This window comes from Symphalangus syndactylus, chromosome 23 (genome assembly GCF_028878055.3).
Source record: "Symphalangus syndactylus isolate Jambi chromosome 23, NHGRI_mSymSyn1-v2.1_pri, whole genome shotgun sequence".
Taxonomy (NCBI): domain Eukaryota; kingdom Metazoa; phylum Chordata; class Mammalia; order Primates; family Hylobatidae; genus Symphalangus; species Symphalangus syndactylus.
In genome coordinates this window covers 44,555,978-44,575,439 of record NC_072445.2, presented here as the reverse complement: position 1 = coordinate 44,575,439, position 19,462 = coordinate 44,555,978, and the positions used below count along the sequence as shown (strand labels likewise).

Genomic DNA, 19,462 nt, shown 5'->3' with positions numbered 1-19,462 from the left:
CTAAATCAGCAATTGTCCTATTCTCTTCAACGTAGATAAACCATATATGTGTCTCTGATGTGGTGCACCAGTATGTACATATAAACTGTTCCTGACAAGCATATTAACCTGATTTCAACTAAGTATATAAAAGTCACTTCTGCTCAGGACAGAGTATAGAAGCCAAGGAAAATGATACCATTAGAAAAGCCAATCCAGGCCGGGCGCAGTGGCTCACACCTGTAATCCCAACACTTTGGGAAGCTGAGGCGGGCGGATCAGGAGCTCAAGAGACGGAAACCATCCTGGCCAACATGGTGAAACCCCACCTATACGAAAAAATACAAAAATTAGCTGGGCGTGGTGGCGCGAGCCTGTAGTCACTTGGGAGGCTGAGGCAGTAGAATCGCTTGAACCCGGGAGGCAGAAGTTCCAGTGAGCCGAGATCACGCCACTTCACTCCAGCATGGCGACAGAGTGAGACTCCGCCTCAAAAAAGGAAAAAAAAAAAAAGCCAATCGAAATCTCCTACAGGTTTGGTCTCTAGCAAATCATTGTCCTGACACCTGAATGTATACTTTTTCAAAAGGCGATCATTGCTGGTTAAGAATTTAAGTTTTGCCGGGCGCGGTGGCTCACGCTTGTAATCCCAGCACTTTGGGAGGCCGAGGCGGGCGGATCACGAGGTCAGGAGATCGAGACCACGGTGAAACTCCGTCTCTACTAAAAATACAAAAAATTAGCCGGGCGTGGTGGCGGGCGCCTATAGTCCCAGCTACTCGGAGAGGCTGAGGCAGGAGAATGGCGTGAACCCGGGAGGCGGAGCTTGCAGTGAGCCCAGATTGCGCCACTGCACTCCAGCCTGGGCGACAGAGCGAGACTCCGTCTCAAAAAAAAAAAAAAAAGAATTTAAGTTTTGGTGGCCGGGCGCAGTGCCTCATGCCTGTAATCCCAACACTTTTGGGAGGTCGAGGCGGGCGGATCACGAGATCAGGAGTTCGAGACCAGCCTGGCCAACATGGTGAAACCCCATCTCTACTAAAAACACAAAAATTAGGCGGGCGGCTGTAATACCAGCTATTCAGGAGGCTGAGGCAGGAGAATCGCTTGAAACCGTAAGGCGGAGGTTGCGGTGAGCCGAAATCGCGCCACTGCACTCCAGCCTGGATGAAAGAGCAAAACTCCGTCTCAACAACAACAAAAAAAGTTATAGTGATGTTTCTATATTGCTCGCTAAGCGATACTCTACCTACCTTTTAATGTTTTCGTAATATTCAGAAACACATTTTAGGTCTATTGGAAACAATACTTGCAAGCTCTCGAGTAAACATTTATACCCCACATTGCCTTTTGTTGACCAAAGTTTTGTCACCAAGACAAAATCAGCAGCGTGCACGCCGCCTGGACTTAGGTCTGCGATCCTACTTAGGCAGATGTGTTGCGCTCACGGATTCGCCTGTTTAAGGCCCGCCGCCTGGGTACGAGCTTTCTTTGTTCTTAGCCCTTCCCGCCATTTTGAAAAGGGTAACTTGCGGTCTCTCCGTTTCCAACTTCTGTAGTCCTTGAGAACCTTACGAACACTTCAAGCTTAAACTGAAAGGGGAAGGCCCACGGGAATTATAAACTGTGCCAACCCAGCTTACTCACTGATACCTAATGTGTTAAGGTGTCACAAAAAACTAAACATATTCCACATACCAACTACCCACAAGCAGTAAACAGTAGCTTTAAGTACTTTATGCCCAAATCCTAAACATGCGAAATTAACTATGAGTAGTTAAACATTACCTGCAAATCAACACACGTGCACCGTAACTACTCAGCAAAAACCTGGAACAAAGCAGGATAACAAGATGTCCGCTCTTTTACGAAAAAAGTGGGCGGCCCTGAAAAGGGCCTGTGGTTGAAAATGAAAACAACGCACGTACACAGTAACTACACAGCAAAAACCTGGAACAAAGCAGGATAACAAGATGTCCGCTCTTTTACGAAAAAAGTGGGCGGCCCTGAAAAGGGCCTTTGGTTGAAAATGGAGTGGAGCAAGAAGGAGCCTTAGCCACCAAAGCCGTAAAGAGTGCGCCCCTGTCGCTTCAGCGCGTAAACCACATCCATTGCTGTCACAGTCTTGCGTTTGGCGTGCTCTGTGTAAGTGACAGCGTCACGAATCACGTTCTCCAGGAACACCTTCAGAACGCCGCGAGTCTCCTCATAGATAAGGCCAGAAATTCGCTTGACACCGCCGCGACGAGCAAGGCGCCGGATAGCTGGTTTAGTGATGCCCTGAATATTGTCGCGCAAAACCTTGCGGTGACGCTTGGCGCCTCCCTTACCCAAACCTTTTCCACCCTTACCACGGCCAGACATAACTAACCACCTCCCCAAAGCAGTTTAAAAAACCTAAACGCTAAAGCAAAGCAACGCCTTTATATGCAGAGAATTCGGACCTAATTGAAAACTGAAAGCGCGCATACGGGAACTTTGGTCCTGCTTCTCGGCCCCACCCTACATAGCCCAAATCTGGATGACGTCACCAACGACTCCAGCCTTTGGCATCTGAGCGCCCGCTCCGCGGAGGCGTCTCTCGCAATTGCTGGGAAATAGGAATAGGAGTTTTTAAGGCTGTTTTAACAACCAAATCAAATTAAAGAAATTAACATGTTTAAATTATTGTCAATTGTTGCTTCAGTTGCTTTAGGACGATTGGAGAGGAGCCTCGGTCCACAAGACCGGAAGCCTGAGGAGTAGTTTGTCCCCAAGGTCACAGTGACTGGCATTTCTGCTGCCTGCTGTAAAGCACATGCGGACTGAAACCCCCCTTCGGAAGTGTTTGAAAACTGCAAGATTTCACCCTCTCCATCACCAAGCCAAGGGAAACATAACTGAAAGGGTTTTCTTCCCGATGGCGAAGGCATGGTAGTTCGTGATTCGTGGTAGAATTATCGCCCTCCGCGCGGAGGCCTGATTCTATTCCCAGTTTGTTCTCTTCTTTCTCTGCTTATTAAAATTTGTAATTGTCATTTAAATATCTAACTGCACCCAGTGTGTAGGTTTCGGGTGGGGTTTTTTTTTTCCCTTTTTTATTTTATTGAGAGAGGGTCTCACTATGTTGCCTGCCTTGATCTTCCAAAGTGCAGTGACTACAGGCGTGAGCTACTGCGCCTGGCCCACTAGTGTACTGATACTTACTTTTCTATCCCTAGTTTTGTTTTCTGTTTGATTCTGGTAGATGCCTTTTTCCAAAGTGAGCTGGCAAGCTGTGGTAGCCAAAGTATTAAGTAGGCAACTGCTCGTAGGCTTTTTCTGAACGCATCGCCTGTAAGTCGTTAAGAGTACTGTGAGACAACCTTTTCGACGAAGCAGCAGAGTGGCGCAGCGGAAGCGTGCTGGGCCCATAACCCAGAGGTCGATGGATCGAAACCATCCTCTGCTAATCTGTTCTCTTTTTTTTCCCCTGTCTATTTTCCTGAGGATCCCTTTTTTTTTAAGTTACAGTTTTTTAGGTTAAACAACGGAAGAAAACAAAATGAAGCCGAGTTTTTTTTTTATTTCCAGAATTACAAGCATTTCCTGGAAATAATGTGAAACTACAATCTCTGCATGTACAATTTTGATTTTCATAGACACCCAAGTGTCATTAATCAATATTTCATCTCTGAACAAAGCAAATTCATCTTGTTGCCAAAGTGGCTATGCCACTATTGCAGCCAGTTATGACAGTTGTTAAGTTAACCTGCCAAGCAAAGAGAATGCTTCCATAAACTGAGTGCCAAGGGCGGGGTGGGAGCCCAGGAATGGAGTTTTATATCTTTTGATACATAATTCAGAAAGCACTATTTGCTAAGTAGTTAAGGCAATTGACTAGGAATCCCTAAATCCCCACACAGATTCTTTGCACCTACGAGGATCTTAATCTCGGAAAATGAGTTGCATTTTGAGGTGGGTATGGAGTCTTCATAGCACTGATTGAACTCTGACCTGAGAAAAACATTTTTACGGACCCTACTGGTAAATGTGTCTACTCTCTACCGTCCTTTAATATCTCAAATAGAACTATTTGCTGTGCTTAGTTTTTAAACATATGTGTGGACTGTTTTATGCTTCTCTCTCTCAGAAAGGATTCCTATTCAGGTATTTATGTGTTACATACTGTATTAGGAACTAAGGGAAAAAAAAAACAACCTTAAGTAGTCTACAGTCTAGATATGCTTTTGTTGTTTTTGTTTTTTGTTTTTTGTTTGTTTGTTTTTGAGATGGAGTCTCGCTCTTGTTGCCCAGGCTGGAGTGCAGTGGCGTAATCTTGGCTCATTGCAACCTCCACCTCCTGGACTCAAGAGATTCTCCTGCCTCAGCCTCCCAAGTAGCTGGGATTACAGGTGCCTGCCATCACACTCAGCTAATTTTTGTATTTTTAATAAAGACAGGGTTTTACCATGTTGGCCAAGCTAGTCTTGAACTCCTAACCTCAGGCAATCCGCCGGCCTCGGCCTCCCAAACTGCTGGGATACAGGCTTGAGCCACCGCGCCTGGTCCATATGCTTTTAAGCAAGTAAATATGTAGAGTGCAATACAGTAGTTCTGTGAAAGGATTGTACACCAAGTGCACTGGGAATAAGGAAAATAGTGCTTGTAATCCCATGACCACCCACTAATTCAGTAATTCACCGGAAGTAATCACATGACTCACCATACTCTCAGTTAAGATTTATTATATCTATTGACCATTTTTTGTTTGGGTTAAAGGACATGTTTTAAAAATAAAAACAAAAAAGATTCATTATAGCACAGGATACAATGCAAGAAAAGCAGAAAAATATATATATATATACACAGGTGAATGTGGCTGTTACTATAGGACTGAATGAAGGAGGATGAATGCATAAATGAAGACAAAGACAAAAGGATTTGTTTAAAAGAAGGGGTGGGGGTCTCCTAGCTTCTGGAGAACAAGGGCCCTGAGCTTCTACAGCCCTTGGTATTTATTAGGTAGAGTGAACAGGGAGGAAGAGGTAACTGTCCGTCAGCTACTGGATTTATCACAGGCTCACATGATTGCTTTCTTTGTTCAACAGACTCCAGATGTTCCTATAGATAACCTTAAGGAACACGGTGCCTGGGACGTGATTGCCCTCAGCATTCCTTCTGGTGGCAGATGCACTTGTCAGTTTGCCAACATCCTGCTTTCATGAGAACAGTTTGCTGTTTGCTCATATAGCCTCCAGTGGTATATTGAGTTGATCACGTCCGTCATTCCTTTGGCCTCCAACATCTCCCCGTTTTTGTTTTTGCATTAATTGAATAAAGGCAATTCCAGGCTGTGCAGCTTTCAATTGCCAGTTGGTGGTCCAGCCGATTTTACAGACTATAAACAGAAAATAGAGACACAAGAACATTATTCCTATAATTATAAAAGAGACATTGAGGTGCTGTTTAAAGTAGGTCCAAGAGTTAAGCTTCGCTAAACCTTGCTGGAATTAGGTCCAAGCTTCTAAAGAGGGCTGATACTCTTAAGTTGGCCTATTCAAATCAAGAATTTTACTCTGTAAATCATTAATATCAAAAGTAACATTGGATGTAAATGGGCCTTTACAAGTCTCCGTGGATATTCACTTTGATTATATTACACAAATTAATTACACAAATATCAGTATGGTTAAAATGACAATGCAATTGCTGCTGCAACTGCAAACGTTGTATTTGTTCTCCTAGCCACAGGACAGTAGTCTTTAACATTGCCACCTTTGTTTGTATTTTGGTGTTAATTTTATTTTGAAGCTTCCGTGCCTGGTTGGCCATACGCGTCCAATTTTTCACATATTGAGCTGTTTGAATAGAGCTGTGCAGTGCTACTGAGGACACTACAACAGAGGTTATTAGTGTAACTAGGGAGACTGTAGCAAAAATTACCATGCCTAAGGCTCTACAAGCACAATGAGTGAGCTGAGTAAGAAGGAGTTATACAAAATGTAAAGCGGGGATAGCCACCCAAGGCTCAAACAAATTGACAGGAATCCATAGTCTGGGAATGCGACCCGGAATTACTAAGGTGAATATGTTGTGCGTTTGTATCGTGCTATGATTTATGCAGTGATACAGTTGACAGGAGTCACAAGTCAATTGGGTGACGTTTACCTGGAGTTGGTCCTTTTTAGCTGCCAGAAAGATACAGGGATTAAAAACACAAATTGTAAATTAAGTAGTAATATTTCTTACAAAGGTAACATTAAAACTGTGTTGAGTCCTATTACTATTATTGGATAGTATCCTGACCCAGATGCTGCCATTCATAAATGGGAGTGCTAACTTCCATATTGACTGCTGAGTTGGGCCCCTCTTTCCTTGATGATGCCACTGAGGCAAAGGCGGACTAAAGCCTGTTCCATGCCAAGCAAGTTGCCTGGCAGATTAGGATTGAATCCCAATGCGATATAGCGAAGAAATGTTAAATGTTCACCACCAGTGGCAGCGAAGTTTGTGCCATGAGGTCTGATTCTCATGTCTCCCATCCAAATGACCACAGGGACCCCAGTCAATAATGTCTCCCATTAACATAGACTTGTCTAGCTAAGGGGCCAAGACACTGGATCCAAGGAGGGGGGTGAGAATTATTGAAGGGAGCCCATTCTGTATAATCAATACAATTTGGACGATGGGGCCGGGAGGGATTAGTAAATCCACCAGTAATATTAATAGAGCTTAAGGCCTGATAGGTACATAATTTTTCCATGGTGACTCAACCATGCCTGGGATTGGACTGCAAGGCAACTGCCATTGAGCGATGTGTCCTTGGTGATGCATAAAGGGAGTCCCTCCAATGGGGCGGTGTAATTGATACTATTGTTCTGAGAGTCTAATTGTTCTGTGTCAGGGGGAGTTAGGGGTCCTGGGGTCCATGCTCCCTGATCATGATATACCTCAGGAGGAGTGTCACTCCAGAGTACAGGTCGCACTACTCAGGGGTTAGGAACATATACCCAACACGTTTTTGATTCTACACAGGGGAAACAAACAGCACAGGACACTACAGCTAGCATGGCCAAGAACATCGAGTCAGGGGTTTTTGCCTGAGCCTGGCACTCCAGCATTTTCTCAGCTTTCTGCGTGGTTTTCTTGATCTGTCCCCATGTTATGAGGGTGGATGTCAATGTGACTCCAGTCGGCCCTCGTTCCATCTTCGCATTCAGATTCAACTGGCCTATGGCTTGTACTGGGGGAACCAGGCCCAGAGTTGCGATCCACGGATCCCTCCAGTCTCCCGTTCCATGGTTGCACATACCTGGAGGGCACCTACACAGTTTGTCCATCTCCTGTAAAAACACAAGCATACCCTCATCCCCACATCAGCAAATCCACTGGGCCTTTCCATTGTCCTTCTTCCGGGGATTTCCATAACACCTTTGGATAAACTTGCCTCTTTCCCTCTAACACTTGCCAATGTTGTTCTGCCGGAGTCTTACCATCCATACCAGGCATCAGAAAATTTAAAGTAAACAAGGCTAAATGTAATTTTGTTTAAGGTGGTAGCTGGTCTCCTATTCCCCCTTTTTTTCTCAACATACGCTGTAGTGTTTGATGTGCCCGCTCTATAATGTCTTGTCCTTGGGGATTGTAAGGAATTCCTGTTTTATGAGTGATTGCCCATAACTGTAAAAAATTTTGAAAAGCACGACTAACATAAGCAGGTCCATTGTCAGTTTTTAATTGTTTAGAGACCCCCATATGGGCGAATGACAACAAACAATGCCATTGGACATGGCCAGCAGTTCCCCCTGTTTGACATGTGGCATGTAACATATTGGAGTAGGTGTCTATAGTCACATGAACATAGGTAAGTTTGCCAAAGACTGCTGTATGTGCAACATCCATCTGCCAGATTTCATTTGGAGCCAAGCCTCGTGGGTCGCATCCTTCCACGGGTGCAACACCAGGGACATGCTGACAAGTGGGGCAGGCTTGCACAATAGCTTGAGCTTGGCTGCAAGGCAGATGAAACATATGAGTAAGGGCAGAGGTGTTTTTATGCAGTAATGCATGGGAAGCTTGGGCTTGTTGAAATACAGAACCAATTAATTTATCTGCTTTATCATTATCTTGAGATAGTGGTCCAAGAAGTTGCGTGTGAGAGCGAATAGGAGCAGCAGGAGAGAGAATAGCTTGTTGAAGTCTTAGAAACAAATTAAGCAGCTCTGGTTCTAGGATGCCCTTAATAGTGGCAGTCTCAATGCAACTAGCTGCATTTACAACATAGGCTGAATCACAAACAATATTAATAGGAGATAAAGCCGTGAGCTCTAAAACCTGAATAACTGCCATTAACTCTGAGCATTGAGCTGAAACTCCAGAGATCTTTATTGTTTCAGTATGCTTAGTTGCATAAATAGCTGTGCGTCCTTTGTAAGAGACATCGGTAAAATATGTCTTTCCACCTGGAATGGGCTTGTGATGAGTAATTACAGGGAGGATAAAAGGGTGAACTTTATAAAATTGCAAAATCTTGTCCGATGGATAATGGTTATCTATTATTCCCACAAAATCTGCAAAAGCAATTTGCCATGCAGTTGACATTTCCCATGCTGCGACCTGTTGTTGGGAATCCAAGGGAGCAGTAATTTTATCAGGATCATATCCCGTAAGCATTTTTTATCTATGCCTACCTATTGTTATAAGTTGAGTAATTAAAGAAAGATAAACTTGCAAAGATTTCACTGTCTGATTGAATAAAAAAAAAAGCCATTATATTACTATTACAGATTTGTCTATGAATTGGCCTAAAAATCCTGATGGAGAATGGGAGGTAGGAAGAATAAACAAAAGCAAAGGCTTTTGTGGCTGTAGCCGGGAGGCATGTTGTTGCTGAAGGATCTGTTCTACAAGCTGTCACTCAGCTTCTGCCTCCTTAGTAAGTTGCCGAGGAGAATCTAATGAAGAATCTCTTTGGAGGGTTTGATAAATGTGTGTGAGTTGGTAGATGGCAATACCTAGCATCGGGCACAGCCAATTGATATCCCCTAATAATTGTTGGAAGTCATTCAGAGTTTGTACCCTGTCCCTACAGAGAGTTACTTTCTGAGGCCGAACACTTCTTCCAGTAACAATAATACCTAAGTACTGGTATGGGGAGGTTGTTTGCACCTTTTCAGGAGCTATTTTGAGATTCCATGCAGTCAAGGCTCGTTTTAATTCCCTGAATAACTGATGTAACATTTGATCTGTAGGAGCGGCCAAAAGAATATCATCCATATAATGAATGATGTAGGCATTGGGAAATATATTGCGAGGCTCCTTTAAAGCTTTTCCTACAAAATGCGGACATAATAGGACTGTTGAGCATGCCTTGGGCTAAAACTTTTCACTGATAGCGAGAGACAGGCTCTCTTTGATTAATAGAAGGCACAGAGAAGGCAAATTGAGGCTTATCCTTTTTGTGTAATGGTATAGTAAAAAAAAAAAAAAAAAAAAAAAAAAATCTTTAAGACCTATTACTACAAGAGGCCAATCTCTTGGAATGGCTGCTGGGGATGGCAGACCTTGCTGTAATGCAACCATTGGTTTAATCTGTGCATTAATAGCTCTCAAATCATGTAGCAGTCGCCATTTTCCTGACATTTTTGGATCACAAATACTGGTGAATACCAGGGGATGACTATTCTGTATGTTCTGCCTCCAATTGCTCTCTCACTAGCTGATGGAGTTGCATCAGTTTCTCCTGTGATAGGAGCCACTGATCCACCCACACAGGTTTGTCAGTCAGCCACTCTAGCGGCAAAGCAGTGAGTGGAGGAGAAATATCAGTGACCCCCGCCAAAAATCCTGATAAACTAGCCCTTTTCTGTTTTGTCCAGTTACTGATATTGGATCAGGATTTCCCTGCAGGGGCTTTCCTAAGCCTTTTCCACTCTGAATCTCATTTTCTTTAACATTTTAAATCCTGGATTATCAATAGTTTCATTTTTAAGTCTCATATCCCATGCTGTCAGTAAATCTCGGCCCCATAGGTTAACAGCTATATTTGCGACATAAGGTTGAAAAGTACATGACTGTCCATGCGGTCTGAGACAGGATAAAATCTCAGCATTCCATTGAACACTTTGAGCTTTCCTAGTCCCACTAGGGATGTAGAAGTTAATTGCAGGGGTCAAGATGGTGGGCCAATAATGTTTGAATATTACTGACATATCAGCTCCCGTATCCATAAGCCCATAGAACTTCTTTTCTTTAATTTGCACTGTACAGGTGGGTCGATTAAATGCTATGGGTTGTGATAGATAAATTTACTGCCTTGTTGTACTTTCAAATCCTTGATTCCTTCATTTTTCCTTTCATGGGGAAGGGTGCAACTTGCAGGGAATAAGCAATAGTTGAGCAGTATATTCTCCCAGTTCAAAAACCCAAAGATCTTGTGACATTACTACTACTTGAATTTCTCTTTCATAATCAGAGTCAACAACTCTGGGGACCATGGTAATACCCTGTAAGTTAAGATGGCTTTTGCCCAAAATTAATCCCATATATCCTGTTGGCAAAGGTCCCCAAATACCAGTGGGAATCTTCATGGGTTTGTCTCCTCCAACAGATGTAACCCGTTCTCTGACTGGGAGATCTAATCCTGTGCTTCTGGGTGTTCCTGGGGAGAGGGAATCAATGTTCTGGGAACCCATCCCTGAAATGGGGTTGTGGCCTGGATAGGGAATGCCCTCATTGTTTGAGGGGCCCGGATCCAGGCCCCCTTCTCGTTTCCTGACGGGGGTGCTATTCTGATGAAATTTTGAGCGGCATTGATTAACCCAATGATTTCCTTTATTACGAGTGAAAAGTCCTGGTGTTTTTTCTGTTGGGGAGAACTGCATTATAAGATCCTCTCTGCCCAGAGGTCTGACGGCATTCTTTTTTGAAATGTCCAATTTTTCCACAATTATAACATTTTCCTACTTTAGGGCTTGATCCTTGGCCCTTTCTAGATTTGTTTACTACTAAATTAGCCATTACTTGAGCCAACATTGTAGAACGATGGAGTTCAGTTCCCACATCCTGACAGGCTTTGAGAAAATTTCCTAAGATCTTTGTACACCTCACAGGTGCCAGAGCACGTTTACAATCTGTATTTACATTTTCAAAAGCTAGAGTCAAAGTAAGCACTTCTGCAGCAGTGGTATGAGGAATCTGATGCCTCACTGCCTCTTGTAATCGTACAACAAAATGTGCATAGGACTCCTGCGACCCTTGCGTAACTTGTAGAAAAGATTGTACTGGGACTCTTTGCTCTGGAATGGTGTCCCAGGCACGTTTAGCGGCCAAGGCAGACTGCTTGTAAGCAGCGCCTGGGAGTGTCAATTGTTTCACCAGATCTGAATAAGGGCCATTACACAGTTGCATATCCTCTGTAGTGTCCCCATGTCCGGCAGCAAGATTCTGTCTAGCCTGGTCAGCACACAGTTCTAGCCACTTTAAATTCCATGTCAGATATGCACTAGCAGACAAACAAGCGCGAGCCAAATGCTTTATATCAAAGGATGGAAGGCACATAGCACCGAGTACAGATTCTAGCAATCCTAAAGTAAATGGGCTCTGTATTACATTATTAACTACACTAGCTTTTAATTCCTTCAACAACTTAAACTCTACCGGGGTGTGTTCATAAGTAAACTGCTGTGGATTATTCTGATCGGGCCTTACGGAAATAGGAAAAGCGCAAGGTCCTAGGGGCTCTCCAGCTATGGCAGCAGCACAAAGAATTCTTTGTATTGGGGTCTCTTTCTGCTACTGAAGGAGGCAGTACAGATGTTTCTGCTATTGGGGGGACAGTACTGGCCAATTTTCATCCTTTCTTGTTTATCTTTTTTTTTTTTTTTTTTTTGAGACAATCTCGCTCCGTCGCCTAGGCTGGAGTGCAGTGGCACGATCTCAGCTCACTGCAAGCTCCGCCTCCCAGGTTCACGCCATTCTCCTGCCTCAGCCTCCCGAGTAGCTGGGACTACAGGCGCCCACCACCACGCCTGGCTAATTTCCTTGCATGTTTAGTAGAGACGGAGTTTCACTGTGTTAGCCAGGATGGTCTCAATCTCCTGACCTCATGATCCGCCCCCCTCAGCCTCCCAAAGTGCTGGGATTACAGGCGTGAGCCACCGTGCCTGGCCTTCTGTTTATCATTTTCAATGCATGCTGTGGGTTGGACAAAAGATTCCTTCAATTTTTGAGATTCAGAACGTGGCTCCTGTGGTCCAGCAGAATAAGAAGGGGACAATGGCAGAAGGACAGTACAGACTAAACCCCAAACAGAGAAAACAGAAGGATCAACTTTGAGACCTTTTTGATGAGCCCATTTTAATCCTTCTCCTACTGGGTTCCAGTTTTCCACATTGAGGGTGCCTGTCTGTGGAAACCATGGGTTATGCATAGTAAACTCCTGCAGAAGCTTAGTGTTTGAGAGCTAACCTGAGCATTAAGTAGCTGCACATAATGTTGCTCCTCCATAGACAAATTCTGCCCCATGTTACCCTGATTCAGAAACTTCCCGCTCCCAGTACCTCCTCAGGGCGCTGACTTTATATGCTCTGCTGGCTGACTCGTCCTGGGGTTCATCTGATCAGTTTCACTTTCTCTGCTCCAGTAGACCTTCTTCATTCAAGTCTCTGTTTGGGCACCACTTGTGGCTGTTACTGTAGGACTGAACGAAGGAGGACAAACGCAGAAATGAACACAAAGACAAAAGAATTTGTTTAAAAGAAGGGGTTGGGGGCTCCTTGCTTCTAGAGAACAAGGGCCCTGAGCTTCTACAGCCCTTCGTATTTATTAGGTGGAGTGAACAGGGAGGAAGGGGTAACTGTCCATCAGCTACTTGATTTATCACAGGCTCACAGGATTGCTTTCTTTGTTCAACAGACTCCAGATGTTCCTATAGATAACCTTAAGGAACACAGTGCCTGGGACATGATTGCCCTCAGCATTCCTTCTGGTGACAGATGCAGTTGTCAGTTTGCCAACATCCTGCTTTCATGAGAACAGTTTGCTGTTTGCTCATATAGCCTCCAGTGGTATATTGAGTTGGTCACGTCCCTCATTCCTTTGGCCTCCAACAGGTGAAGGCTAAAGAAGGCTTTCTAATCCAACGTCTTCATTGAGGATAGGAAAGCGCTTTCTCTCCAATTGTGAACTGCACGCATGTGCTTGCATAGCAAAGTCCACTTGGGCATTAGAGTCAAAGCTGTTAAGGGGAGCTAGTCATAGCTACCATGTGGCCAGCCATGTGGAACCAGACACCAGGTGCACATCATGAATCATCATACTTACTTTAAATATGCTGACAACCTAGTCCATAGTGACTCACTACTTGAGATATATAGAATAACATTATTACCCAGTAGTATGTGAACATTCTGACATTTTAGTAAGGGTCATCACCATGGCACTTATCTACAGGGATAAATGAAAACTAAAACAGGGTTGCTGCATTAATTTTGCCCTGGCAATTGTCTGATTCTGAAATGGTGGCAGGTTTTGAGCCAAAACTTGAATGAGTAAGAACTTGCAATATAGCCGAGAAGAGCACCCTAGCAAAAAGAAATAAATACAAGGAAGCATAATAGTTAAAGGTTTTTAAGGAACTACAAATAATTCAGTGTGATGAAGTATGGAGGTGAGGTCATGTGAGGGAGAGGGATTTGGAGAGAAAAGTGGCTGTGTTCTGATCACCTCCTGTGCACCTCTTAAAAGACAATAAATTCTCCTGCCCTAAATAGTAAGAAGGCTGGACACATGACACTCAACACTGGATAAATGAGACTGGCAGAAATTTATTAGTCATATATACTCACAGCCTGGAAAAAACAGGGCACTGCACACCGTGCAAGGCCACAGAAGGTTTGCACTCAGGAGCAGAATGAATGATTAGGGGCTGTGAGAGGTAGGCTTTGTAGTCATCAGAGGGTTGGGTGACTCCTGGTTCCCTCCAGAGAATGTAGTTGGCTTGCTTTAACAGTTTTAGTGACTGGCAGTGAGACGACACCAATTAGGTTGAGGCCTGAGTGAGATGCAGCTGGTCTGTCAGATAAGGGAACTGGACAAGTAGGGAAGCTTTCCTGCTTGTGGGAGTCATAGCTATCAAGACAGGGGAACTTGTGGATAAGCATTTTTGGGGAGCTCTGTGAGGGTCAAAAATCTCAAGGCAGCAGTTGAAATTTTAGGTCTTACAATACCTAAAATTGGTCTGGAGTTATGGCAGAACAAAAAGGGAAAGAACAGGTCATAAGGGGGTGAGTATACAAGGCAAACACTTGGATTTTATTTTTCAGTGCGCAATAGGAAACCACTGACCAATTGTGAACAAAGAATATTATTCCAGTTCTCTCCTGAGGAAAAAAAGTCTCTGTCCCATTCCAGGAGGTACAGCAATCAATCAATAAGGGGGGAAATAAAGGAAAAAACTCTTTAAAGTTTTGATGTTTATGATCTGGTCCTTGATTGGTTTATTTTTCAGCAAGTCAATTCTTTTCTAACTTGGGAGAGGGAAAGTTTGGGACTGTATGTATTTATTTAAGTCTGACCACTCCACACTAGTCATCTCCACCTGAATGTTCAATACACAACTTGAAGTAAATCCTGAAACAGATTCTAGATCCCCACCACACGCATATACACTCCACCCTCAAAGTTCTCTTTCTGAAGTCATTCCTGTCTCAGTAAATGCAAACTGTGTTGTTACAGCAAAAGAAACTGGAGATACATATGACTTTTCTATTTATTTCACACCAATTTAATCACAAACCCTTTAAAACATACCCAGAATTCAACCACTCCTCAATACTTCTACAAACACTGCCCATAATGGTTTATGGGTCATCCAAACATTGTAATAGCCTCTCGATCTTCTCCAGGAAGGAGGAAGAGAGAAAGAGAGCAACAAAGATTTTTGCAGAATAGAAGAATATTGTTAAATAATTATCACATTGGCCGGGCATGGTGGCTCACGCGTGTAATCCTAGTACTTTGGGAGGTCGAGGTGGGAGGATCAACTCAGGTCAGGAGTTTGAGACCAAGCTGGCCAACATAGTGAAACTCCGTCTCTACTAAAAATACAAAAATTAGCCGGGCATGGTGGTGGGCGCCTGTAATCCCAGCTACTTGGGAGGCTGAGGCAGGAGAATCGCTTGAACCTGGGAGGTGGAGGTTTCGGTGAGCCGAGATGGTGCCACTGCACTCCAGCCTGGGCTACAGAGTGAGACTCTGTCTCAAAAATAATAATAATTCTCACATTGAAGATGATTGCAGAATTCAAAAGTAAGTGAGAAATTCAGCATATTTTTATTGAGCTCCTACTATTTGTCAGATATTATTCTGTGGATAGGGAAAGAAAGACTATGTAAAAGGCCCAATTTCTATGCACCAGAAGCTGCTACATTTGCTAACCAGGAGAAACCAAGACTTACCACAAGTGAGCCAGGAGAGCCATTATTCCCAATATCTGGGGTTTAGGAAAATTAAGGAAATGTCTTATATGTAGACTGTTGACATTATCTTCAAATGAAGTACTTGACTTCACAGAGATTCACTGACAGGCTTGAAAGAAGCCACACAAAATAGAACTTTATATGCCATGATGGGGCCAAGAGCGCTATGGAACATTATAAATTCTATAAATATCTTCTCCATAGTATGATGCTAATGCATTACATTTTCGTGTTGATTCATCCATTACATATAAAAATTGTTAATAATAAAAATTTTTGCATTTCTATTTCGTGTTCCTTCACTTCTTAATATATGGGAACCTCAAAAACTGGTAATGGCTCTAGTCCGCTCGACACTCCTGAGAAACCCCAAGGAAAGTATTTTCTTTCCTTTCGAAACAGAACCATACCAAGAAAAGTGCTCTGATATCATATTATCACAATCAGAGAAAGTACCAGAACAGCATGGGGAGGGGGTAATTGTCTCCAGGGTCTGCAGATATCCATGCAGGATGGCGAGAAAGACCACGGTGCAGATGTTGCCTTGTGGTAAAACTGCCTTCCAGGTGCAGTTTTCTTAACAACTATCTGGGCAGACCCTGCAAGAACCTAGTCTGTAAATGGTGAATGTGGATGAGCATCATAGGGAAGAAACCTTGAGTAAGTTTATTTTAACATATCCTTCGATGCAGACAATATGCAGAATTTTATCATCTTTTAGATGCCATAAACTCCACTTCTTCTGCCTTGGGAGTCAGAACAAACGACTTTTCTCTCCAAGGAGTAGTCATATTACCACAAGACTAAAATAATTGTCGATCCCAACCGTTTATAAATCCCGATTCTGTGGCCCCAAAATATCCCACGTAATCTAAAGTTTTCATTTTCTCATTGGCGAAAACACGGGCGCTGCGGATGCCAACACGGGGGGTGGGGGGTGGGAGGTGGGGGTGAGGAGGAAGTTCGTTTTATTTTCTAAGTATTGCAGCAACAACGAAGCTGCGAGGGACCACGTGGCCTAATGGATAAGGCGTCTGACTTCGGATCAGAAGATTGAGGGTTCGAATCCCTTCGTGGTTAGGCGGGGGTTTGTTTTGGGGCCTGAAAATTTTATTACCCATTTCATTCCAAGAAAAAAATAAAAAATCATCCGCTCTCTGGGTTTTCTGAATCCTTTTTTTTCTTCCTTCTCCTCTCCTTTAAAGGGAAGAAGGAGACATTCACAAAGGCCTTAGGAGAACAAGTGACAGAGTGAAGAAAGACTGGAAAGTCAAAACTGAAATACAGCCATCTAGTATTTTGGAGCTGTCAGGTTCTCCCCAAGTTTGGATTTTAAGCACCTGCGTTTCGGTTTTGTAGGCTTAGATTCAATTCAAGGATTGAATTCCCTGAAAAAAAGGAATTCAGATCTATAAGCCAAGCTTTCTCAAACTGTAGCGTCTCAGACTAATGCCAGGCCCCAATGGCTAGCACAGTAGAAAACCTGTTGCTTCTTCTGATTTAGCACTAGGCCAAAAGCTCTTCACATTTCTTTTTTAGTCTACGACCGCGTGTACTAAGGAGTTTTGGCAGCTGCTGAAGCCTATGTTACTAGTTCTTACTCTCCATTTTAACTTTTTTGTTGTGGGTGTCTTGCCATCAAAAGGATGAGAATACCTAATATTGAATTCGATGTTGCAAAGCAAAAATATAAAGGTAATTAAAATAGCCCAACTGGTTACAGTGTGTGTGTGCAAACAGGAAAATACAGGGAACACAGCTGTGCAAAATATATAAAAACACATTTTGTATTCCTAAATAACATTTTGTGTGCCTGAATTTAATAATAATTTAGGATTAAGGAAAAGTAATTTCCAATTGCTGACATCATGATGAAACATAAGACATCCAGATGAGATCATTGATTCAAATCACATGGAGTCCATAAGTGTGTTTCTAGATCAAAGCAAAGAATATTAAAACGAGTAATAATTACCTCTCCCTGTCCCCAGCTTCTTCCTTAGCTCTGTTTGATTCTGGTTTCCTCTAGTCATCTGTAGATTCCAAGTTGTATAAAAAACGTGGGGATTGAGCACTGGTTTCCAGACTTTGAAATTCATTGGATTAGAAAGTGTCAATGTCCTAATGTCATGCAAAACCATGTTCTGCCTTCTTAATGGCAAAACCCACCATTTGCACTGAGCATCCTTTTATAAGCTAGAAAAAGTATATAACCTCAAAAGAAGAGTAACCTTTTAAAATGAATACAGTGATACTTGAGAATTACATAGCCCACCTTTTTTCTTGATTCTAAGAACAGGAAAAAGCTTCCTCCTCTCTCTCTGACCAGTACATAATCCTGTGTACCAGAGGATAAACAAGACTTTTTCCAGGGGCCCCACAGCCTCCCTCAAACATTTAATGAAAGTGGAAATTCTGATGCAAGAATATAAAAATTTGCCTGTCATAACTCTTTCTTCTTTTTCTTTCTTTTTCTACTGCACTGATAGCAAAGAATACCAAAAGGAGGAGAGAGACATTCTAGACTGGGAAGTGCCAAAAGGGAGAAAACTGAAAAAGATAGGGAAATCTGTGGACATCCTGAGTCTTAAATGGTCACCGGAATTTAGGAGCTTGTCCCAAATCCACCAAATAAAAATATATGCACCCTTTGATGAATGTGTAAGCCTTTCTGCTTTGAGAGTGGGATTCAGAAAAAAAAAATAATATGAAAAACATCTTTTGGAGCTGGATTTAAAAAAAGCAATTGAAAGAAAATAAATCAAGAAGAAAGATTTCTAGATGTGTATCACAAACACTGGGAGTTGGGTCCAGTTGCACAGGGGATTAAGAGATTCATGAATTTAATAGAGTAGCCCCCCTTATTTACAGGAGTTATGTTCCAAGACCCCAGTGGATGCCTGAACCTTGGATAGTGCTGAACTCTATATACACCATGTTTTTTCCTATACATACACACATATGATAAAGTTTAATTTATAAATTAGGCATTTTAAGAGATTAACAATAATAAAACAATTATAACAATCTACATACAGTAATAGAAGTTATATGAACGTGATCTCTCTGTCCCTCAAAATACTTTATTGTACATTACTCACCTATTTTCAGACCTCAGTTGACCATGGGTAACAAACCACAGAAAGTGAAACCTTGGATAGAAGAGGGACTACTGTAAATGTTCATGGAGCACCTACCCTGTGCCTGCTTCTCTCCCAGCCACTCTGCTAGGCACTGGGATTCTAGAATATAGGATCTAGCAATCTAGGAACACGGTAACAAAAGTATACAAAAACCCATGTCCTTAAGAGGTTTGGAGTTGAAGGAAGAGAGGAGGAAGCAACACAGAAAACACAAAATGAATAAATAGATTATATAAGTAAATTGTACTTTATATTAGAAGAGATATATTCTGAAGGAGTTAAAAACTATGCCCCTCTGGCATAGTGACTATTTTGAATTAAAGGCACTTGAAAAATAGCAGGTGCAAGAATATCACTCGGACTCTCATTCTGTTTCTTAAAAGCAGAAGATTAAATTCCTCTGTGAAATAAGTCCTCCCTAAACTAGAATGAAAGTATCATTCATTCTAGTTTCTAGGGTAACTGAGGCTGAGGGAAATCTGTGTAAACAAATCTTGTTAAATGAGCCTTTATCCTCTCAGCCACTTTTCTACCCAAGTAACTACCCAAGCCCAAGCCCCTTTGCCTTGTCACATTTACGTAGTTTACCACTTTCTGTCTAATTCAGCATGTAAGTGTTCCACTCACACTGCACTGTAGTATCTTCATTTTCCAATGAAGGCTCTTGTGCCACAGAAAACTATTAAATGAATTTGCATGGTCTTTTTGTATTAATCTGCCTTACATCAATTTAATTCTCAGGTTCAGCTGGAGAAATTGTAATAAGAATAGAGGTAAAATTTTGCCCCCACTACAGTTCAAAAACGTAAAGATTATATTATATATTTTTAAGACATAAGGTCTCACTTTGTCACCCAGGCTGGAATGCAGTGGTGCAATCATGGCTCACTGCAGCCTCAA

General features: G+C 42.6%; 1 protein-coding gene, 1 long non-coding RNA gene and 2 other non-coding genes across 4 annotated transcripts in view; 2 read left to right on the top strand and 2 right to left on the bottom strand.

Moving 5' to 3' along the window:
• Window positions 1-19,462, bottom strand: part of LOC129473584 (histone H3.3 type 1) — a 44,127-nt gene that overhangs the window by 6,530 nt on the left and 18,135 nt on the right. The window contains 2 exon segments of the mRNA XM_055264231.2: window positions 179-308; window positions 1,768-2,345. Of these exon segments, the coding sequence (XP_055120206.2) occupies window positions 2,032-2,345 (314 nt within the window). The 3' untranslated portion in view covers window positions 179-308; window positions 1,768-2,031.
• On the top strand, window positions 3,338-3,409 carry TRNAM-CAU (transfer RNA methionine (anticodon CAU)). Its single transcript has one exon. It is a non-coding gene; the product is annotated as a tRNA-Met (tRNA).
• Window positions 5,241-18,592, bottom strand: LOC129473594 (uncharacterized). The gene is made up of 3 exons (XR_008654300.2): window positions 18,521-18,592; window positions 12,501-12,640; window positions 5,241-5,338 (listed from the first exon to the last, which is right to left on the bottom strand). It is a non-coding gene; the product is annotated as an uncharacterized lncRNA (long non-coding RNA).
• On the top strand, window positions 16,427-16,499 carry TRNAR-UCG (transfer RNA arginine (anticodon UCG)). Its single transcript has one exon. It is a non-coding gene; the product is annotated as a tRNA-Arg (tRNA).